Source organism: Siphateles boraxobius, unplaced genomic scaffold, assembly GCF_051911475.1.
Source record: "Siphateles boraxobius isolate OS27281-9 unplaced genomic scaffold, OSU_SipBor_1 66, whole genome shotgun sequence".
Classification (NCBI taxonomy): Eukaryota; Metazoa; Chordata; class Actinopteri; order Cypriniformes; family Leuciscidae; genus Siphateles; species Siphateles boraxobius.
In genome coordinates this window covers 16577704-16602702 of record NW_027509193.1, presented here as the reverse complement: position 1 = coordinate 16602702, position 24999 = coordinate 16577704, and the positions used below count along the sequence as shown (strand labels likewise).

Sequence of the window (24999 nt, the reverse complement as noted above, 5' to 3'; positions counted from 1 at the left end):
AGTGGGTTGCTCTGTCAGTTTTAGACTACAGGCTGTTTGTAAGCCTTACTGTCGCAGGTGGAGGAACGCAGGCCGAAGTTGGCACACATTTAGCTTTTTATGGTAGCTGGATGGATTTCAAAGGCAAGCATAAGTATATCTTGCAAGGGCTTATCTTTCATGTTTACACACTTGGTTGAGTTTATTATGGCTTTCAAAAGAGGGAAATATAAGTTTAGTTCAGCACACGGATCTGGCATTTCCTTCCTCGCGAGTAGTTCCCCGTCCTGTCGGAAAGGATAAACACAAAAACAAACAACCTCCCATTATGCACAGCTGATGCTGCTCTCCTCCCATAGACACTATCATCCTTTCAAAGAGAGGAAAACAGATGCTTGGAGTTAATAAGATTAGTTTGGGAGCTTCCCTGCCCATCTAGACCACGGATATGATAAGAAACTCTCTATGTTTATCCATGAACTGTGGTAGCTGGTTATGAATGACAGTACTGTCTGTCTACAGATTCCAAATATTAGCATTATCATCTGGCACTTACAGACCATATCAGGTGCTGGGGAACAAGTATCAGCTTCAAACAAACAGAGGGCCATTTGGACAAAGAGACAGTTGTTTACCACAAAAGGCATATAAAACCTCCTCTGTGATGTGACTTCAGATTTCTGTTGCCCCCAGGAAATCTTGTTCAATTTGCACAATAAGATTTTGTGTATTGAGACAGCTGGAGCTATTTGTGAACTGGCGAAGTATGTGTTAAAGCTTTCCTGTAATGTGATATAACAGCTTGAACTCAAGGAAAACTCCCACTCACTCACTGAAAACGGGACATTCACAAATATTGGTGATAGTGACTTTATATGTATGCGAGGGGATATTTAAATTTATGTTACAGGCATGTATGGGATATTTATGTTTATATTTTTGTATTCACTAAAGAAATTATGCAAGTCCGGTAACAGTGCAGGATTTGTGAATGAGGTAATTTGACACATTTGAACATGCATTTTCAGCTAATTTAGATATAATAATCGCGAAACAGTGATAGAGAATGTACACTACTGTTCAAAAGTTTTGGGGTCAGTAAGATTTTTCTTGAAAGAAATTAATACTTTTATTCAAGGATGCATATTAATTTGGTCAAAAATGACAGTAAAGACATGTATAATGAATTGATAAATTAAATAAAACATTAAAATAGAAACCCTTAGTTTAAATTGTAATAATATATAACAAAATTAGACTTTTTACTGTATTTTTGAATATAAGAGACTTCTTTCAAACAATTTTCAAAAACCTGCCTTTTTTATTTGCAAAAAGATGCAAATAAAAAAAAAATGGTAAAAGCTCCCTTGAGGTGGATGCATTTGTATTCTCTAAGGGTACGTTTACACGACAACAATATGCTTAAAACGGAAAAGTTTTCCTTTTGAGTTTTCCACGTACAGACGACACCATTGTCAAAACGATGGTGATAAGGCACTATAGATTGAACACGTAATACGAATGTGCATGACGTCATCATTTTCAGAGATTCCGTTTTTGCTGTTTACACAGAGACCGTTTTCAAAAACTTACACTCTTGCACTCACATTTACCATATTAATTCCTATAGAAGCACAACAAAAAGTCAGCTGATCGGCTATTACCGAACATGATACGTATTTTACTAATATTACGATATTACAGTTACTAATGATACGTCATTAAGCACCTGGTCAGGTTGCAGGTGGTTCTCGTATAAGAATACAGCATGCAAAAGTGGCACAACCATTTAGTGAATTCGCCTCCAAGGATTTTATAAGTGAGTGTCTCTTTCCCATCTTTTCTTTTTAAGAACTATCATTATCAGTTCATTCTTCAAGCAATGTGATGTTATAATGTTTCGAGCTGTTTTTGCACATCAGGGCATATATTTAGGGGAGAGACTCATGGTTGCAACTGTCAAAAAGGGCACATAACACCCCTCATTACCCATGAGTCACTGTAAAGAATTAGTGAGAAAGAGCACTTCAGAGTTTACCGTTTCCTGTTTATTAAGATATGGTGCCTTGAAGGCTGATACAAACCCAGAGAGAATGTACAACAGCTTAAAAGATAACAGCTTAAAAAAAATTGCCAAGCCTTTCATTTCAGATCAGGAGAATAAACAGTCTGCTCTCAGAGTCTAACCCTCGGTCTGTGACTGCCATTTGTTTAGACTTTTACGCTAACAAAAATAATTGGCTCTCGGCTTCATCTATCAACTCTAAACCTAACTTTCTTTTTTGCAACTGTCAAGATAACCTTATTCACAAAGGGTTTGGAAATGATGAAAAAACACCAGCCTGCCAATCACGCAAAAGCCCCCTTGTTGAAAGCTCCAATCTGAGGTCCTTTAGTATAAAAGGGGGGTTTGGGATTCAAGATGAATAAAGAGTGAGATTTTTCTCTCTCTTGAAACTGGAGTACCTGCAGGTCTGTTGTTTGACCCATCTATTTCCCACAGCTCTGTAAGAGAAATGGAAACTCAGGCCCAAGAGAAAGATCAATCAATAGCACATGCGAATGGCCTTTCAGATCAAAGTCGGCCTAATGTGGGCAGAAAAGCTGTCAAAACAATTGACTCTCTGCATAACAACGTCTTTGCGACTGTGAGATCAGTTCCTTCTAGAGCACATAGTTCACAGATTAAATATAGAAGGCTATACCAGGCATAACAAACAGTGCATTATTGAAGGCACGAGCGAGGAGCAGTGAGTCACGCCTGTAGAATGAAGGTGCAACATGTTATGACGCGGTGGAGCGGTTACTGTAACAGGAGACGCTCAAGCCACACTCTGATTACAGTCACTGGTCTGTGATTATATCCTTGACACCCAACATGACCGACAGCAAAGTCCTATATCCGCTTGTGTCAGTTTCAAACAGACCCTATTCAAACCTCCGGAGGTACTGTATCTCAGAACAGTCACCCTGCAAAGCAACAGTTCCTTGAAAACCATACCATACCAGAATTCAAACCAAATTCCTTGTGTGCTTATGCACACTTGGCGAATAAAGTGCGTTCTGATGATGTTCAGACTTGGATGATCAAAGAAATGTTTGGAATAGAACAAAATCTTGGTCTAACAAATAAGGGGATTAAGTTACACTTCTGATGACAGACTGATTCAATGAACCTTTGAACTGACACCTTGATTAAAAATTCCATGATTCCAAAAAAAAATATATATATTGAGAATATTTTATCACAGTAAGATGAAACCATTCTGGTAAATTTCGCAAGAAGCATCACTTTTTTAAGATTCTGCTGTATAACATCTTGTGGTCCATATTTAGTCATTATAGGCCAGATTTACTAAACATGGCAAATTAGGATGAGAGCACAATTCCAAAAAAGCGCCGATGAGAGTGGAAAGTTATGCTCGTGATCTACTGACAAGTGTAAATTAAAGAACACAAACACAGCCTGATCATTTCCGTAACGCAATCTGCCAGTTATAGCGTTTGGTTTAAGACATGCTTTTTATTGGATGGTAAATAATACCGCAAATACCGTTAAATTGAAGAGCACAAACCTTAGTAAATCACCTTGCATGATTAATTTAAATACTCTCCTCCCACAAAGTATGTGTCTGAAAGGGAATCTCCTAGAAATGCATATTCAATAAGGTCAGCCGCAAAAATAACCTTGTCCACGTCTTTTCAGCGCTAATTTTTCACTGCATGTCTTAAAAAAATCCTGACAGTGGTTCTTTAACACCAAAAGAGGGTTTGCGTTGACGCAAGCTGTTAGGAAATCTGGCCCTAAATGTGAAATAGTACATTTATTTACATAAAGCTGGCTTGGCTAAAAGGGACACTTCACCCAAAAATAAATAACAAGCCATCATTTACTCACCCTCATGTCATTGGAAAACCATGTGACCATGTGAAATTATGTGAAATGACGGTCTGAACATTTAAAAAAGGAAATGCAATTTCATTAAACGGATAGTTCATTTTTCAAAATATCTTCTTTTGTGTTGCAAAGAAGAAAGATAAATGTACAGGTTTGGATTGAGATAAGGGCAGGTAATTAATGACAGAATTTTAACTTTTGTGTGAACTTGAAGTGTAACTTTTAAATTTTTTAAATATTTGAAATTCATGCCGTGCATATGGTTTCTAAAAATGTGTTTAAAATGCTTTAAAGATCCTTGTTTATTATTTTTTTAAAGATAGTTTCCATGGGTTCAAGTAGATTCAAATTTAAAATGCATATGCCCTTTAATCAAAAATCATTAATAAAATAAATAAATAACTTCCCTCTTCCTTGAAACGGCTTTGATTCTCTTCTAACATGTGTCTTGGCGGAGAATGGGGTTAAACTGTAATGGCATGGCATTCAGATCTGCCTCCAATTAGTATGCAACACCCAACTTCCTATGATCCAATCAATTTCTGAAGAATGAAATCAAATCCTGCTCTAGATTTTTTTCATCATTTCAGAAGCCGTTTCACTTAGATATACTTCACAACAAGGAAGAAAAGACTAGCATGACTTCTGCTTAATGCCGACTTAACTTTTTCCCCGCCATTGACAGAATATTAAAGTAATTTGTGTTTATGACACAACGCTTCTCTGCCATTGATGGAAATTTCTGCCAATCCTTGTTTTCACTGATATACAGGAGGGAGCACTCAGCTATTTTGTTCAAAATGTTGCCCACATTTAAGTGTTGATACAAAAAGAATGCATGAAGCTAGAATAAATAGAATGCTTTAAAGCAGAGGCTCTGTTCTTTTTTTATATCGCATGCTCAGATATTTATAAAAAAAAATATTCTGAGGGCCATGAAATTTTTGTGAAAATGTTAAAAAAATTCTGGTGGTCGCTGGCAGCTTTAAAAAAATTATTGCTGGAGAGGACAGTGTTAACAGTCTTATGCAACACTACCAAGGTGTGCAGCCTCTCATAAATTAAATCCTTTTAAAACAATTAAAATTTATGTATGTAGCCCACGAAAATATATTGGACACTTGCTTTAAGATTGTTGATATTCCTTGACTAATTATATCTTTTACTGTAGAAAGACCTATGAAGTTTCAGAAGTAAATTCCCAGCTGAAACAGTTTTTTTCCCTCGTGCTAAATCATAAACTCTAAGCTGAGCCCCCATCCTCACACCCCATCACAGTGCCTGTTCGCCAGAGGAAAAAGAAACAGATAATCGAAAACGCCCCAAACCAGCTGCCATGTATTACTGCTGGCACTTTCTAAATCAGCAATTCTGTCCAAAGACCTGAATTATGTGCTCACTCCCCGTCACATGTTTGGAATGAGCTGTGTGCACGTCCCATTAGCAGATTGGCTGTTCGAGACAATATACAACTCGTTATTAATGGATAACATATATCATATCATATGCAAACAATATCAGGTTACCAGCTGTGTTGGATCACACTGTCAAAAAGAAAGTTAACTTGTTAGTGAAAAGACAAACTTTGGTACAAAAACTGGATTATCCACATAAACTACATGAAACATGTTTGTTTCTGCTCCACTGAGACCTCATTCAAATTATTCATGCATACTGAAACCACAATTCTATACAGCTGGACTACAATGTCAGTATAACTAATGTCACTCTTAAGCACTTGTGGCATTATTTGTTTAGGAAGCAGGCCAGATTTAACAAAGATCCCCCAGTCTAAAGTGTAAAAAAAGAAACTCCCAGAGAACCTTTTGCATCCACAATATCAGCTAATAAAAGCTGTCCTGTGTTGTTATCGGTGTATTGTGTTGAACTCAACAAGGCTAGCTCCCCGCACAGACCGTCAACACAACTGAACATCTGAACTCATGATGTGTGCATACTTCCCTCAGGGTGGAAATATTTTTCCACTAAGAATTAATAAATCCCATTAAAATACCTATTTCTCCCCCAAACATCCTCATTTCTCGTATCAGTTATGAAACCCCCTGGACTGCTGATCTGAACTCATTCACATCAACACCATCAAGCTAACTCTAAAATAAGAATGGAGGGCAAGCCTGTGGGTCACCATGATGGCATTTATTTTTATCTAAATATTCAACACAATCAGATTCAAGAATTTTGACAAAAAAGCAGTTATAAAATATACAAGCATAAAATGTGTTTACTGTCATTTTCAATTGAATGAATCCTTGCTAAATAAAAGTATTCATTTCTTTAAAAAACTATACTGTAAAGATCTGAGCAGACCCTCAATGTCAGGTGAACTGAAGCAGGTTGTGGGACAGCGGGTCCCCGTGAGCAGGGTTGAAGACCTCTGGTTTAGATGGTGCCAGGGGGGCTCAATGTATTTTAACATTTAAAAAACCGTACATACTTCACCGTCAAAGCTAATCTTTAAAAACACTAATCATTTAATAACAGTGCAAATGTAACCTTTAGCAAATCTTAACATGAATATAGATTTTTCATAATGTTGTGATGCCTAAATTAACTTTAAAATGAAAATAATAGATTTTTAGCTTTTTATTGTTCATTTATTAAGACAAATTGACTAACATGAAGACAGTTATCAGTCTATCGATACCAGCCAGAATTGGAATATTGGTGCTTTCCTCGAACTGAAAGCAAATAATGGCATAGTAAAGCATAAAGCAGTTCAAATCATTCTGAAATTAGCCAAAATATTTCATAAGCACCATTGCAGGGGGACAGGGGGTCTTTAGAATATTGTGAAAGACATGCATGTGAAATCTCTGGAGCTTTATGCAGAATTCTTAGGCAGTAGAGTCCGTTGCAGGTACTCCCTAATCTTCATGCCTTAAACAGGAAGACCTGATATCTCAACCAATTTCTTCCTAAAATGTGGATTTTCCTTAATATTTATCATTTTGTTAACTGTAGCTGATGAATGTGAGGCCAAACATTAGATTTAAAAGCTTGTCCTTCAGTCCTTCATCATTGACTTTGCTTTCTCAGAGGATTAGATGAGGTCAAATGAGGGCTATATTTTCCTCTCAAGGTTTCTATGATAATTTGTAAAAACTCTTCTTGACTGAATACTGAGTTGTTATGGAATGGCAACACACACACGCACACACGCACGCAACTACACACACACACACACACACACACACACACACACACACACACACACACACACACACACACACACACACACACACACACACACACACACACACACACACACACACACACACACACACACACACACACACTGCCAGTGAAACCCATAACCACTGCTCATCTCTCCAATGCCTCAGACAGCGTGCACGGGTAATAAATCATCAATGACAGCAAGCTAAATTATGCTAAACAGGGATAAGACGTCCAAATCTTTCTCAGAGAAAAGCACCAGGTTCTGGTAAACAGGCAAGTCAATCCCATCACTGACCCACCTCAATGGGCCTAAGATAAGAATACTGCTGCTTGTTAATGTTGTCTCATCTGCTAAGGAAACACATTTCCTTCTCAATACAAAATAAGTTGTGATATGACTGAAAATGGCACCAAGCATTGACCATAAACAGCCTTTAAAAAAGAAATGAAAAAAGAAGCTAACATGAAGACTACAATTTAATCTTTTATTATAATTTCATTATTTAATATTATATATCTGTATTATTATTCTTTATTAATATTCATAATCAGTTGTATTATCTTATGGAGTTTTAAATGCATATATTTGAATGCATACAGATGGCATGAGGGAATGGAGAAATGGGAACAGAGAAATCTGGAATGAAGACCTCCTCACCTATAGCCTTATTCTGCTATGCCTGTTTCTCTGTGTCTGATAGATGATTAAATTATAAATAGAATTTGATCTTTTGGCAAAAGTAACTGGTGTAGCTTCCGTGATTCAACCATAACGAGGGAAAGCATGATTTTCAAATCTACAATTACACTATATATTAATTATTTCCTAGATTCTTAAAAATGAACTTGCACTCTATTGACTGTACAACATTTCACTTCTGCTCTCTGGACTTCCTGTCTATTCAGAAACACAGAAATTGATAAATTAACTACACTGTTTAACTCAAAGAAAGGAGATAAACGTATATAAAGCCAAGCATTCTCTTGTTCTTTCTCTAAGCTGGAGGGGATAATGGGAGGGTGGCCTTAAACATCTGCTTGGGAAGAATTTATCCCCTAAATCATTGTCATTTGATCCAGAATAAATTGTGCTGTAAAAGGGACCAAAGAGCTTTCAGCCTTCATCAGACAAGTGGAGACATGAAGTCAAGACTTGGGAAATGGGAGGAGAAAGAAGAGAGAGACTTATATGGAAAAAAATCTTTTTCATTTTGACTGGATTTCAATACTGTAAAAATGCAGAAAGCAGCACTTTGACTGAAATGAAGAAATAGCAAAGTTAATGGAATTTTACACTCCGGATATGCGATGAACTTCTAAGGTCATTGCGATGAAAAGAAACGCAACTCATCAGCACATCAGCAGACATACTTTATTTGACCACATAAGTAGCTGTGGCAGTTTCAGAAGAGAATCTGTTGTCTGTTCAGGAGGTCTTACTGTATTAATGAACAGCTTCAAAGATGATTTCACTCTCTCTCTCTGTTAGAGGAAGAGAGTAGAGGACGGCTCTTTGGCTGTTTTTGTTATGTCTTTTTTTACTAGCAAACTCTTAGCGCAGATAGCAAAATAATAATTTGAGCAGTTAACACGCATCAGCAGAACATTTTTCATTTTTACAGCCAGTTGTAACATGATTGCTGATTTTCCAAGACTTTCTATATGTCTATATTAGTGTTAGACTTCAATAAATGCAAGGAACAAGAAGAGTAGATCTGCTCAAATTTTTTTCAGTCATAAGTAGTCTACTACAAAAAAACTTTTTTTTTTTTTTTAAGGAGCAGTGTGTATTTTTTGCTGCTGAAATGCTTAATTTCTATTCCAGCTTTATGTATAATAAGTAAGCAACATGCTAAAAATCAACAACAAAAAACATGTAAAAACAGTGGCTTTGAGCTGCTATCAACCCATTGCTCTGTTTGTTTGGGAATTCCGATTAGCCCAGCATAGTAACACCAATAATGTGAGTTTGAGGGCAGGGCTATCTGTTTGGTCGGCCAATAGAGAGGGGAGAAATATTCATAGAAACCTGTTATAATTTTTTTTTTTCAATTCTGTTTGGTGCTGTGCTATCAAAACATTTCTCTGTTAGTTTAAGAAATTCCAACCAGCCCAGGACATGAACCCTGGCTCAATCAATAATGTGAGTTTGGGGGTGGGGCTATCAGTTTGGTTAGGCCAATGGAAGTTGGGAATGCTCGTTAAAACATGTCATTATTTTGGATGCAGAAATTATACACTTCACCTTAAAGCAATTATTAAGAATTTATTTTAAAGCATTAGTATTCCACAAATAAAAACAAGATTGGTATATGAATTCGGAATAACACAGAAACACACTAGCATACAATTAGACTTACTACCTCCTTTGAAGTATGCGTCAGAAAAACACTTTATTATCCCATGATGATGATAATGTAGTATGTAGCATAGGACTTTCAACAATGTCAACCGGTGTTACTGCTGGCCGGTGATACTGGGGTCATTTTCATTTCAAAACTGCCTACAAAATAACACAAATTTAAAAAAGAAAAACTTAGAAGAAAAAACAAATTGTGTTTTGTTCACAAAAACCAACCAACACGCTAAGCAGACCTCACTTATTAATAATAAGGAACATTGTTATCACGTAAGTTTTAATCGTACCGGATACAACATTTTACACTGGTAATGTCCCTTGTACAGAGTAGAACAGGAATTACCATGGCAAGTCTACATACAACACATACTTACAGTATGTACATCCATACTTTTTTAACAGTTGAGAAGCAAGTTCTTTATCAAATGTAGTACTATTATAGTATGCAAATCTTAAAGCAGCTTACAAGAGAATTGTCATGTCTAGTTTTGAGTTTTATTTCATGTTCATGTTTCATGTCAGTCATTTTCCTGTCTTGTCATATGATTCCCTTGACCGCATGTGATCCTGCCATGTGCTTCCCTAGTCTTTTGTGTCATATTGTCATTGGTTAATTGTCTAATCCTGTTCACAGTTGGTCTTGTTTAGTGATTTGCCTTTAGGCTTGTTCGACTTCATACAGCGCTGGGCAAACTGATCGGCGGCTGACTTGAAGCAGCGCATAACGGTTAGAAATATTGTCCGACTTGAGACAGAGCCGACGCCAAGTGACTCTGACGCATGCCAATACCGCGAGAGTGATTCGAGAGCAGGTGGCTAATTCATTTTGCGCAGCTTCTCCAGAGCAGCTGCACGAGCTCTGATGACGACACGACTGTTCCACAATTGGCCAAATACACCACATGACAATGATCACGTGTTTCGTGTTTATTCTCACACCTTCAGTTGCACTAATGTTCACAAATCTGTAAAATCTAAAAAAAAAAAACAGTAAAATATATTTTCATGTAGTCGTGATGTTATAGTGTGTCGTTTATCAAAATAAAACTGATTAAAAAACGTAGATTTAAATACATTGGTATTTAAACAGTATGTTGAACTTTATTCTTTGTGCAAACAGATTCTGTATAAGCAGTGCATACATTATTAAATGGAAATGTCTCTAAAATGTCTGTGTATTTGGCAAATATTGCATTTATTTCAGTTCAACTGTGACAAAGTATGCAAACGCAGTGCGATAGTCACTAGGGAAGCAGAAAGCGCCCGACTTCACGTCTCCGTTTGCAGCTCCTGTACGCGGCAACTCTCGCCGATCGGTCACATCCAGCCACAGCTGATGTCGAACACACCTATCGTGTGTATTTAAGCCCTCATGTTTGCCATGTGTCTTTGTCAAGTATTGTTCGTGTAACCACTGTGTGGTGAATGATAGTTTATGTCAAGTCGAGTTGTGTCATGTCAAGTTATGCTAGGTCAAATCTTTGTTTTTTATTTTGATCACGTTGGGATGTAAATAAACTGCACTTTGGTTCTGCAACTCGCCTCCAGTAGATTCGTTACAAGAATTTGTAAAAAAAAATATGTAAAAAAATATTTTCTTAACGTACTTCAAGTCATCATGATAGCCCCATATGATAGCTTATCGCATTAACAGTAGCATCTTTGCTGACAGGGTAAATTAACTGACAAATCCTGTTGTCCCAGGAGAACAGCTATAAACGCAGTTGGGAGCATGTCATTTGTTTGGCCTCAACAGTGAATGATCTCTTTCCTTGTTATCACAGGAAACAGTGCAAAGGGCCTACATAAAGCTCAATGATGGGTGGATGACGTGAAGCCTAAATATACACCCATTTAAAAAAGTAAAACAAGACATAATGCACATGGAACATGATGAAAACATGGGTGGGTATTTCCCATTGGCTTTGTGAAAGGGCTACATCCGTACGCACTGCGCCCAGATATTTTGAGGAAAAGAAAACAAGACACCACAGAACCGCTGAAAAACACTGCCTGAAGCAGATAGCATGACATAAACAGCACTCACATCCCAGACTTCCACTGTTGCAACCATTGGGAAGTCGGTTTCATCCGAACCTATCAGTGAAGCCTTTACAGCTCAAACATCTGACTAACAGCAAACAACACATTTCAGCCTGAGGTAAAAGCCTGGGGCGGCACACATTTTGCCACACCTACTGACACTGGAAATTATAAATCACTTAGTAAATGAAGTCATGTTTATGTTTCAGAGATGTTTCAGCGTGGGGGCTGGCTGCCTGGGATCTGTGCAGATGTTAAGACGCCCACCCTGATGGTAGCTTACTCGTGAGATGCACAACTAGCGCTGCCAAATAAGCCTTACAAGTAGGATCTGTGTCTAAACACAGTTGTAGGCGCCCACCGATTTCCTCCAGTTCAATGCTCTCTGTTTTCTCGGGTCAGGAAATGCACCCCACTCCTCTCTGCAACATGACCCCAGGAAATGAAGTCGAAGGGAAAAACAACAGAAGGAGGCAAATATACAACATGTGGAGATGAAAAATCCTCAACTCATTTCTGGTCAGACTAAATCAAACCCACAGGTTTCCCAACATGTATTTTTGTCTGAAATATGTCAAAATTCATTACAGTTTGTGGTACACCACAGTTATATGAAACATATTGCCATTTATGTGAATCCAACATGAACACGTCACCATTTTATTGCTTTGCCATAGTTCCACAGAGGTGTAGCACACCATGATTTATAGATACCTAACCCCATCGTTATCATTAATATTATTGATTCATGATTCAGAACTTGAGTTTTCTGTTTGCTCATGTTGTTTCTATCAACAGACTTAACTCTTTCTGTTGTCTTACAGTGGCAAGATTTTACCTGGTCCTCCATGCATCACAGCGCATTTCACCCCGTCTTTGTGTTCATGATATATATATATATATATATATATATATATATATATATATATATATATATATATATATATATATATAGCACCTAAGCCACATTACAGCCTAAACATTTAGCATCGATGCACAAACTATTTACTGAGCACTATCAAAAGTGTTTGTTTTCCGCAGCAATCTTCCACGAAACTATGGCAAGTTTCGTGTTTTCACCATGAATGAAATTAAGAAATGTAGATCTTCTTTAATGTGAATTTGACATAAAATGTTGCTATTTTAAATAAAACCATATATAAATATCATTACTAATTTTGGCTAATCAATTTTAAAAATGCCATATATCCCCCCAAAACTGCACAAATGTAAAGTAAAAACATTAATAAAAAAGTGATAGTACATGCTTCTAAAAAACATGATTGTTACAAAATCACACTGTCTGGGGCCTCTGGAGAACCCAGAACAGCTGTTTGCATAAATAACTGCCATTAATTAGCAAACATTATAGTATTTTACTACTATGCAATTAGATACACTGTTAATTAATTACATCACTTTTCCTCTGTCTTTATCCCCTTTTTCCTCTTCTCTTCTTCTTTTGACACTGTATCTATGGCAGAATATAATGCTAATTTATAATGTGTCATGTAAATTCGGACATCCGTCACAATCAGGTAACTTTCACCTGGTGCGAGCGGCCAGGCCCACTTCTACCTGCTTGAGTGTATTAAGCACTCTCAAACGAAAGCAATACTGTCTACACTGAATGCGTGGAGAGGCGACACAACACATTTCCAAAAGTAAACTGATAGCACGCTCTATTTCTGATGCACTTCAAGCATTCGCTGGGCGGGGGAAGATTGATGCGGCAGACTCGGATGAGTCGTGGGACTTAGTTAAGTTTTTGAGAAGGTTTTTGCTTTATTTGGAAAAATTTCAAATAAATAGTATTAGTAAAATGAATAAATAATTTACTCATTCATTATTTTGGTGCCTTATGGATGAGTGGCGCCCATTGCATTTGCCTATTCCGCCTATGCTGTGGGCCGGCCCTGTGTCAACTACATTTCTCTACAAGCTTTTTCTTTACATCTAAGTATTGCCATCTTTGTGGCAATTGATCTTTCAGTAAGTAAAGATGAGGGCTTAGTTTGGAATAACATACTAGCAGCACCACTGATGATGATTTTGAGCCGCTTTGCATCTGCAAAATCAATATTTGTTTAGGCAAATGTACTTTAAAGCGGCACTATGCAGGATTTCTGTTTTTGTCAAACAGCGATCCCTAGAGTCGCTGTAGAGTACTTGTATTTAACGTTACTGTTGTATTTACAACTGACACAGAGCGTATCTGCACTCACGGCCTCTGCACTTTATAATAATTAGGGTGGCCTACCGCGTTAGGCTTACCTGAGCCTAAATGCCAGATGACACCAATAAAGTGTATCATGTACGTCGCATTATTTCATAACAATGTCCGTTATGATGTTGTTAGACATGATTATTGCAATTTATCATAATAGTTTGCAAATTGCGCTCATTTACACTATTTACAACGTGTAGGCTTATTTATGTCCTGATAATTATGTGAGATATTGACAACTGTTCTCATGATAATCGCAGGAATCAACTTTAACAGTGAAAGCCTGACTGAGTGGGACTCTTGTCCGGTTCCTCGCACTGTCAGATTCTCGTTACCTTTTTCTAGACTCTTCCGACCGCGCTTTCTTCGTTTTTTTCGTCATTCTGAAAGCGCAGGTCCGATGTTTACTCGTGTCTGACTCCTCGCTCGACAATGCATTGTCCTCCGACAATGCTTTTCTAGCTTTCTGCTTCTTATATGCCGGCTATGCCATGGGACGATAGTTGTTCTTATAGCTAGCCGGATCCTGGATGGGGGCGTGTATGCGTGTAATGTGTGCAATGCCGTAAAGCAATTTGTTACATCATGAGAGCTGAAATCACGCGATACTTCCTAACGGCGGTCCGCCGGCCCAAAGTTGCAAGTGCGGTTTTTCCACTCACAGGCACCAGGGGAGAGTCATATAACCATTCCAATAACTCCGAACCTGTTCAGTTAAGCTAAAAAAACGGCATAGTGCTGCTTTAAAGAGTAATATCCTGATTCAACATATATTTGACACCGCAAATAGGTCAATATGTGTCAACCATACCGCAAGACAGAATGGTAGCATCATTTTACTGTTTCTAGTTGAAGTGAGCAGTACGTCAAAACAGCAGTGCGGATCACACTACAAGCACCAAAGATAGTTTGTGGTAATAATATTTCAGTGCTTTATCCTCTATAGTTTTATCTAAAGCCAAATGTGCTTAATTCAAGCTCTTTCAGCTTTGTGCGCATTTTCTCTTTCTTCAGACGCGTGCCACATTAACGGAGCTTAATGCTCAAAAGCAACCCCCAGATGTCATCATCCATCGCAATGTTTTACTGTAGACGTCGTCTGATGCCAATTTGGTAGATATCGCCCAACCCTACTATGAACTATATATGCTTTCCAACCTGATCCCTTTGATATCACTAAGCCTTAGTTCTGAATTCATTATTGTCAAAAGTCAATTGCTATGTAAAGCCATACATAAGAACATAATTATGGTGCCAAGACTCCAAGCCCTGTCTGAATTGCTCTAATCCCAATGGTAAGTAACGTAGGTGTCTCTGGATTGGGTTGAGATCATTGTAGCAGAGATTGACACACCTGAGAAATTTAACTGTATAAGGGTATGATTCTGTAGCCTCTGGCACCAATCGACTTAGCTATGTCTGCCAGGGATCACTTTACTGGGTAGGCAGTGATGACAGACTCCACTGAACTGTTATCACCGTTTGCACTCAGCTATTTGTTGATATGCCAGGAATTCCTCTTTTTTCTTCTCTCCCATCACTCTTTTCTCTACAGTATGTCAGTAAGGTGTGGAAAGACAGCTGTGATAAATAAAGTGCTGCCTTTAGACCCACACAGTCGGTTTACTTAACTAATCAAATTCTTTGTAAAGGGCATACCTCCCATTTTAAGTGCACAACCAATAAAAAAATCTTTTTCTGACATCTAGCATAACCACCGGGGCATTGACCCATTTCTTCCAGTCAACTTTAATAATTAGCTATTAAGGCCTGAACTGAAATATTAAGGACACTATATCTCACCTTCAGATCTCTTGAGCTCCTTGCGCTGTATTGTTGGTGAGTCTTTCTTGATGCCATTACTTGGGGGGATGACCAGACTTGGATCAAACACTGGCAACTTAGTCTCCACTCTGGAGAAAGAGGCGATCCGCTGTAATATGGAACCCACACTTTCTTTGGCATGGATATCGTCCTGATCAATATCATTGCTGATCTCCATCTCTCCTAATGGGGAAGGAGAGGCAGGGGCCACCTGGACCACTTGGGGCTTAGAGACTATATTGAACTGAAGAGTCTGGGCTGGAGACAGCAGCACAGGAGATTCACAGATATTGGGTACTGGGATTGCTCCAGGGGGAGTGATGGGCTCTCTCTTTTTGATGATGTTGTTATTGTGGGCCAGGAGTAGGTCGGTACTGTCCAAGCTGCTGATGGATGCAGAGGGACTTGCAGAGACAATAGGACTGTTGGATAATGTGTGGAATCTTGGAGGTGGTTTAGGTGCTCCCGGAGATTCCATCTGAGACTTAAAGTCTAGGTTCTCAAGGTCAAGTGGGAACTTGTTGAGACGCACTGGATCTTTAGGTCTAGGAGACTGGTTGTTCAGAGAGGAGTCCCTTGCAAAGGTACTGCTGTTCTGGATATTATGGGGACTTGTGCTCCACTGTGGACCTGTATTGGTGAATCTTGATCCAGGAGAAATCACTCGTCTCATTCCTGAAGTCTCCATCTGGAGGTCCAGAGAAGGCATGGAGCCATGGCTAATACCCATAGGTTCAGTTGGGATGACCAGAGGACCCTCCAGCTCTGAATGGAACATATTCCCATGGGAGGAGAACTTCTTCAGTGCTGGGCTGCCTAAACGTTGGGCCTTGAATTCCCCAACACCAGGAGGACTCTGGGGAGGGCTTGTGTAGGAGTAGAGTTTAGAAGAGGCCTGGTACTCCAGACTGGAAGAGGAGCTATGGAGACTGTCGTTGTCACTCCCTGGACCTGAAGATGAAATGAAGCCATTGGGGTTAAATTTGTTTTGAAAAGAGGCAGCTCGGTTGATCCCAGAGTTGGCATTCATAGTGGGCTTTTCCAATATCCCTCGGTTGAAGGAGAGACTGGACACCATCCTATTTCTCATAACAGGGCTCTGGGCAGGACTGCAGCTGATACTAATCCTGGAGCGGTAAGGGGGAGACACCTGGTTCCCTGGACTCCTCACATCATTTGACTTGTTGAGGATTCCACTCGGGCTGATGGGAGATGTGACAGAAGATGTGGGGGAGAATGTGGGGATCTCATTCACGTCATCAATATCAAAGGACCTCTTCAAAGCTGTATAAGGAAAGAGGACACAAATTTGATTAATTTTCAATGTTAAAATACACTCTTGAAGCCTCAATAAATAACTGACATAACATAAAATGAGGTAAGTTAAATTATACCTAATAACTAAAGGCTATAAGGCTATAATCCAAAAACACTATGCTATAATTTTCCAGGTAACATTTCTAAATTTGTGATAATACCGATAATACAACAAAATCTTGGATTTCTTTTGTGCTAGAAATTATAAATCTGCCAGGACAGTCATTTCCTGTATTTGATTGAAAGAGGCACAAAACCATAAAAGGATACACTTGACGGTGAGGGCAGCCAGGAGCCCTAACTGAATACATGCCAATCGGACAGATTTGATGGGCCAAGCCATAACTACACTGGTGTCTGTGCAATCTTGCTTTGAGGGTGACATAACAACTGTGAACAAATATGCTTTATTCTAGCATCGAGGTTATGTTTTGTAAGTCTTCTGGACAAGTAGGATAGGTAGACAGAAATGTTGGTACACAGCACAAACATCACTGACGATCTGCATTTATCTATTTCATACAAAGAAGACAATAATTCAGATACTATATTATACTGTAATTATAAATATACTTAAGACTAGATACATTACAGTAGTATTTTTTTTGTGTATTTTTTCTCCTCAAGTAAATGTTATTCTTTAAATGAAATTTTGATTTTATTTTTTTACTAGAAAAAAACACTGATTAAGTATGATTTTTACAAATATTAATTTAAAATACAATTTAAAATACCAGCTGCATCAAAATCCACATGACATAGATTTTGAAGTAAAAATTGTGAAGATCTTCTTCAACTTTTAAAGCATCATGAATTTTTTTCTAAATTGAAAACATGTGCTAAGGAAATGTTAGGTACAAGAAGACAGTGGAAACAGTCTCTTGTGGGACTGAATGGTAAGTCTACACCTGGAGCATGTAAATTGTACTGACACTGTATAATCCCCTCATTCTCAGAACCTGCAACACAAAGCCGATGGCAAACAGTGCTTTCCGACCTTTTCCCTTTGTGAAAGGCAGTGGCTTTTCCTCCAGCACAAAGGGCCAATTCAAAGACACAGTGTCAGGGGCTGAAGGCTTGGATTACAACAGCCCTTCACCATGACTGAAAATTCCAGTGGCGGACAGTACAAATGTCCTAACGGCTCTGTGGCAGACCCAATTAGAAGTGGCAATTTGAGTATTTCATGTAGACACCATTGTGCCATGTGATGACAATTGGATCTACCTTGAGTGTGATGTCATGAGGTGCTTGTAATTGCAGGTTATCACGGCTTACATGCAATCTTTTGCATATCAAACCCTGGTACCCAGACAGGATGTCAGAGGCAAAACTTAGATTTTCAATCCTCTTCAGGTGCTGCCTTGTATAAACAAGCAGATATCAGTGTGAAGCTATCATAGCATCTCGCTCAGCAGCTCTGATTTTATCTTCGCCCGGCAGGGGGCAGGGCTGAAGCCGAGGCTGCCTGTCTTCCTGTAGGGTATGTTACTAATTAGAGTCAAGAAGACTACAGGCACTAAATGAAATCAGATTTTTTACTCAGGAACAGCCACCTAATTAACAGTGAGGAGACCACAGACCCTTTGTTTCAGCTTGCCCATCATCATCCACATAGCTGTGAAAGTTTAGGCCTAATCGAATTCCAGCAGCAAGTCCCTTGGTAAGGCTGCCTGTGCATCGCTGCAACACAGAATGTCATTGTCTGCAGCACCCTAGAAGTCATTTAACATTAAATAGAAGAAGTATGCACTACTTTAACTGACTAGTTTTGGAAACCGAAAGAAAAGACACAAAGTGAGGGAGGGACAGCAAACCAAGTGGCACAGTCTAACAGGTTTTTTTTTTTTTTTTTTTTACGGTGCAGCACATGCAAGTGTAAACTTGTACTACACTTTGACTGAGATAAAAAGGGGCTGGTATCAGGTAATTACTGGCACCCTGTCAAACACTCAGGAAATAATTACACTGGCAGCACCATCTCTGTGCTGTTCAATATTCTTTCTCTCAGCTTTGCTGCAGTTTAATCCTCTCTGTTAACACATGGAGCAGCACAATGCCTGAACAATCTGATAAAAGAGAGGAACCTGAGAAGCTCCTTCTCTCTGCTCCCTTTTTCCTCACAGCTAAGCCTTGTCTCTCCTCTGGATCGAGACTGTTTTCTGCACGTTATAGATCTTTGGGAAACGGGGTGGATGTCAATTCCACCTGTGATGATTATATGCTTCCTGTGGAAAAATGTGTTGAAATTCCTTCATTAAGGACATTTTGGGTCCTTTTGTAATTTCCTGTTAAACATGTTCAATACAGCTTGGGAAAGTTTGGCCCCTGGGTAAAATTTTGATGGACTCTTGGGCTAAATAAACCCCAAAACGGATAGTTCAACCAAAATTAAAATTCTGTCATTTCAAACCTGTATGCATTTATTTCTTCTGTGAAACACAAAATAACATTTCAATTTTCAACTGTTCTTGTCCATACAATAGAAGTCAGTTTGATCCAAAACAACATTGAGCTTCATTGTCTTTCATAGTATGGGCAAGAAAAAAAACAGACAAAATAAAACTTTGCCCCCATTTGCACAAAAGAAAGACAGTCATAGTGGTGTGTATTGAAATGCGCATGCTTATAGACTAAACACGTAATGTTAATGTGCATGGCAAGTTTACACAGAGATGATAGCGGTATTGTTTTCAAAAACGGTATTGTTACAATTTGCATGTGGCTTTCAAGTGTAAGTGGCCCCTAAGTTAATAACCAATGATTTTTACAACGAAAAATGTATCAATATTCTAGAGCTGCTGTACAGTCAAAAAAAATCTTTGTTAAATTAATTTCCTATTATCACTGTAAAGCTGCTTTGAAACAATCCGTATTGTAAAAACTGCTGTATAAAAAAAGGTGACTTGACTTGACTTGATTTGTGGTTTGTCAATATATCTCTGACCCCTTCTAAAAGAAGCCGCATGTTGAAGAATAAAAGAGATGTTTCCTTGTGTGTGCTGTGCATTCACATACAGGGAAATACTGGTGTAAAGGGGGGTCAAAACTTTTTAAGATTGTACACTTTTGACCACTTCCAGAGGTAGTCATAAACGCATTTGACCGGATTGCTTTCGTAGTGTCGATGCTCATGTGGTCAAATGTGTTCGAACAGCCACAAAATACCGTCTGCTCTCCGCCTTCTGACTTAATGCATAAACAGACAGGATTTAAACTTTGTTGGCTGGAGACCCAAGTTTGGGTTGAAGACGAAAAACATAATAAGCACAATGTTTTCTCACCATTCCTGATTTCTAATGCAATCACAGCGTTCGACATGGTCTTGCGGCTATCAGAGCAGAAACGAAAGCAGATGCTCTCCGTATGTTTTTCCGTTGTCTCCAGTCGAGTTCATATGTAAATTGTGCAGAGCTTATTTTGTCCATTAGATCGAAATATCTGAAAAAAAAACTACAAAGACCCTCCACTCAAAGAAATCAGGACAGAAGTTTTTGAAAGCCAGGTGTAAACGGGTGTGTATACCTAGTCTACTTACGATCCGATCAGGCACAACGCATCTTAATACCAGGTGTAAACAGGGCCATAGATTCAGGATCATGCAGTTCATGATTTTATGACACTAGCTGCCATGCTACTTTGGACCTAAAGTTTATGGTGTGGGGCTGCAATGCAAAGAGAGAAAGACCTGAGGATGTTTGAGAAGTAAACAAGAAAGGTGGGGGAGGTAAAAGGAGACACCAGACAGTCTCTGACGGATGTATATCTACCCATGCCATTTCTGTTAATCACATGAAGATAATCAGCAACAGCCAATATTTCCAGAGTAATAAATGTGGGTTCTTTCCTAATCAGATAATACTTTGAGGTAAAGTTTTAGAGATGCACCTAGGGAGGAAGAGTATAATGTGAGTGTGTGTGTGTGTGTGTGTGTGTGTGTGTGTGTGTGTGTGTGTGTGTGTGTGTGTGTGTGTGTGTGTGTGTGTGTGTGTGTGTGTGTGTGTGTGTGTGTGTGTGTGTGTGTGTGTGTGAAGGGGGGTGGGGGTGGGTGGGGGGTTTTGGGTTGTAGAGGGGCAAGCCTGGGCCTGTTGTGGTTTTCCATCCCCCACTATCACATTCCTCACAGGTATTCTCAGACGACCCCTTGAAACACCACCCTAAGCACATAGCTCAGACGCTGTTCGGACCACCTCTGCTAAGGCACATCTGGAAGCTGAATTCCGAGCCGCCATTTCCAGTATTGCAGCAATCCGAATAAGGCGCTGGATTTACACCCCCCCCGGGGCCATGAAAAACTTTCATACAGCCACAGATACTCTCTAATACACCTTTTTAGCCTGAGTTGAATTTAGCTCCTCCATAATACTGATCCAGTATAACCACATGTGCCATTCAACACCAGTGTGTTTTCATTAACATTTCAGATTTGGTATCTAATGTTCCAAATGGAAATACATAGTTAAAAAAGGAATGCATGGCTGATAATGGTATTTGATTTGCTACAGTCCACATATATTCAATGGTATCAGCTGTCAGGCAATTACATAGAAACATGCCTGAGCCACTTTGTGTTCTCCCAGATTCCTGTCTTTCTAATTTTAATTTGGCAGCTTTTTGTATCTGATCTAAAGGGAAATATCTCAAAAACGATAAGTACCTCTTCTAAATATTGATCAAAGGGTAAACAAAGGTTGATTAATACAAGACCTTCCGGTATATATGCTTAGTTTCGAGTAGACCTGTTCCTAGGAATAACAATCAAACTATGGCTGAGCTGAGATAGATATAATCCATAAGTTTCCTATTTAATACTAAACCTCCATTACCACTACAAGAAACAATTTACATCCAAATACTCTAGAAAGATGATGTTATAATCAGTGTTTTGTCAGACAGCCAAATGGCGGACTTAGAAGGTATGTGCACATAGGAGTCTTTGAGATGCAGCCAAGATAAAAAGAGGCATGTTACTGTAATTGCCCCCAATCTAGCGCAATCATACATTAAATGTCTATGACTGACATAACAAAATGCAACATCAAAAAGCTTGGTGCCACTGTTTACATGCTCTTTGTTTAGAAAAAGTGAAATAATCAAGAAAAATAAATAAGGAAAATATATATATATATATATATATATAAAAAAGTATATATATATATATATATATATATATATATATATACACTGAACAAAATTATAAACGCAACACTTTTGTTTTTTCCCCCATTTCTCAAGAGCTGAACTCAAAGATCTAATACTTTTCTATGTACACAAAAGGCCTATTTCTCTTAAATATTGTTCAAATCTCTCTAAATCTGTGTTGGTGAACACTTTGCCGAGATAATCCATCCACCTCACAGGTGTGGCATATCAAGATGCTGATTAGACAGCATGATTATTGCACAGGTGAGCCTTAGGCTGGCCACAATAAAAGGCCACTCTAAAATGTAAAGTTTTGTCACACAGCACAATGCCACAGATGTCGCAAGTTTTGAGGGAGCGTACAATTGGCATGCTGACTGCAGGAATGTTCACCAGAGTGTTGCCTGTGAGTTGAATGTTCATTTCTCTACCATAAGCCGTCTCCAAAGGCGTTTCAGAGAATTTGGCAGTACATCTAACCGGCATCACAACCGCAGACCACATGTAACCACTCCAGCCCAGGACCTCCACATCCAGCATCTTCACCTCCAAGATTGTCTGAGACCATAACCAAAGAATTTCTGAAAAAACTGTCAGAAACCATCTCAGAGAAACTCATCTGCATGTTCTTCATCCTCATCGGGGTCTCGACCTGAAAGCAGTTCGTTGTCGTATCTGACTTGAGTGGGCAAATACCGTAAAACTTCAAATAATAGCCGAGTCCCAAATAGACACCTGTCTCTTTTACACGCCTGGTGTGGCGACAGTTTTGGGTAAATAAAGGCCGGTCTCAAATAGAGGCCGGGTCTGTTTTCTAGTTTTGGGCTGTATTTAATCTTCTAAAAGCCGTCAGATCGTCCACTTTTTGGCGGCCGCCAAAGCAAATTTGTGTCCCGCCAAAGCCTTTTTTGATTGGTGAGTGATGTAGAATAGAACGACTGCTGCGCTTGACAGGGCACAAACGAGCAGAGAGAGAGAGTGCCCCGGCCGCGCGCGCACACTCTCACGTCTTCAAACAACACGAGCGCTGTCTTGCTCTCTCTCCCTTGCGCATATTAATCAAAAACAATTGACACGGTAGTAAAAGGTCGGAAGACCGCAGTTTCACGTGGAGCATTTGAAGATTTTTAGAGATTATAGACTCTAGGAACAACATCTCAACACTAAATTATAAAGGCCTGTCTCATATAGAAGCCTGTCTCAAATATAAGCTGGTGCAGTTCGACGATTTGGGAAAATAAAAGCCCTGGCTATTATTTGAAGTTTTACGGTACTCACATTCGATGGCGTCTGGCACTTTGGAGAGGTGTTCTCTTCATGGATGAATCCCGGTTTTCACTTTACAGGGCGGATGGCAGGCAGCATGTATGGCGGCGTTGTGTGGGTGAGCGGTTTGCTGATGTCAACATTGTGGATCGAGTGGCCCATGGTGACGGTGGGGTTATGGTATGGGCAGGCGTATATTATGGACAACGAACACAGGTGAATTTTATTGATGGCATTTTGAATACACAGATATTGTGACAAGGTCCTGAGGCCCATTGTTGTGCCATTCATCCACGACCATCACCTCATGTTGCAGCATGATAATGCACGGCCCCATGTTGCAAGGATCTGTACACAATTCCTGGAAGCTGAAAACATCCCAGTTCTTGCGTGACCAGCATATTCACCGGACATGTCACCCATTGAGCATGTTTGGGATGCCCTGGATCGGCGTATACGACAGTGCGTTCCAGGTCCTTCCAATATCCAGCAACTTCGCACAGCCATTGAAGAGGAGTGGACCAACATTCCACAGGCCACAATCAACAGATCAACTCTATGCTAAGGAGATGTGAGGCAGATGGTGGTCACACCAGGTACTAACTGGTTTTCCACATATATTGCCGGTAAACGGGTAACATATGGTATGGTATGGTATGACCTTACATGGTGTAAGCTTGAACAGCCACTATTTGGACAACTATTTTGTAAAGTGGTATTTTCTATAGCAGAAAGAACAGATAACATTCTGGTCAAGTAAGTCTTTCGTTAAATTGCACATTTCTAGAGTTGAAGTTCAAGGTCAGTTTGTGTGTCATGTTGAGTAGGGGTGTCGAAATTAATCGTTTCTACGATGCATCGCGATGCAGACGAGGACGATTCTGTATCGGTTCAGTAATAGACCATAACCGGTTATATTGACGCTTTTCTGACGTCATTTGTCGCGTGTGTGCTTTGTCGCGGTAGCATACAATGGCAGAGGAGGCGAGACGCGAGTGCGAGTAATTAAAAATGCTCCGAATACTTTAAAAGCCTACATCTATTCTGGGCACATTTCAGCTCTAATGAACAACCTGGTAAGCACGACCTGGAGAAGACACGCGCTGTGCGCGCTCATGTCACGCACACAAATTACAATTATTCTGTGTTGTTACGCGTGATTATAAATGGATGATCGTTACCTTCAACAGCGGGCTCGGCGACAGTTGATGCGCGCATCTCTATGGTGACATTATACTGTACACTGATGAATGAGCGCTGCTTTTAAATTAACATTTCTTAACAAAATTGATTTGACACAATTTAATTTACTAAATGGCATAAACAAGCTTTACTCCCTTGAAACTTAAACTGGAATGTCACTGTTTCTGTCAGTGCGACTTCCAGAACAGGCGAACACGCGCGCACGCACGCACACATCACTTTTGGAGTAAAAATGTAAATTGCAGATGCGGTGCACCGCGATGCAACGCGATATCGAATTGAACTGAATCGATGACATGATAATCGTAATCGAATCGAACCGTGAGACCAGTGTAGGTTCACACCCCTAATGTTGAGTAATATTATATACTCAAAAATTAAAAAACTTTACTTTGCACGGTCCAATTTTTTTCCTCCACAGCAGTGCTTATCACACATACATAGACACAGTACATAGATATTTCACACAATCCTTAAAGCTTAGCCTTCCTTATCCCATAAGGCTTTACCAGGGCCCCTATATCTCCTAAATCTTTATTCTAT

The 24999-nt window shown here is 39.3% G+C and overlaps 1 protein-coding gene across 2 annotated transcripts in view; it reads right to left on the bottom strand.

The window, feature by feature from the left end:
- The window catches only part of septin12 (septin 12), a 63319-nt gene that overhangs the window by 36203 nt on the left and 2117 nt on the right, over positions 1-24999 (bottom strand). For both annotated transcript variants that reach the window (XM_077212548.1, XM_077212547.1), the window contains exon 2: positions 15508-16812. In XM_077212548.1, coding sequence (XP_077068663.1) covers positions 15508-16812 — 1305 coding nt within the window. The remainder of the gene's footprint in view (positions 1-15507; positions 16813-24999) is intronic.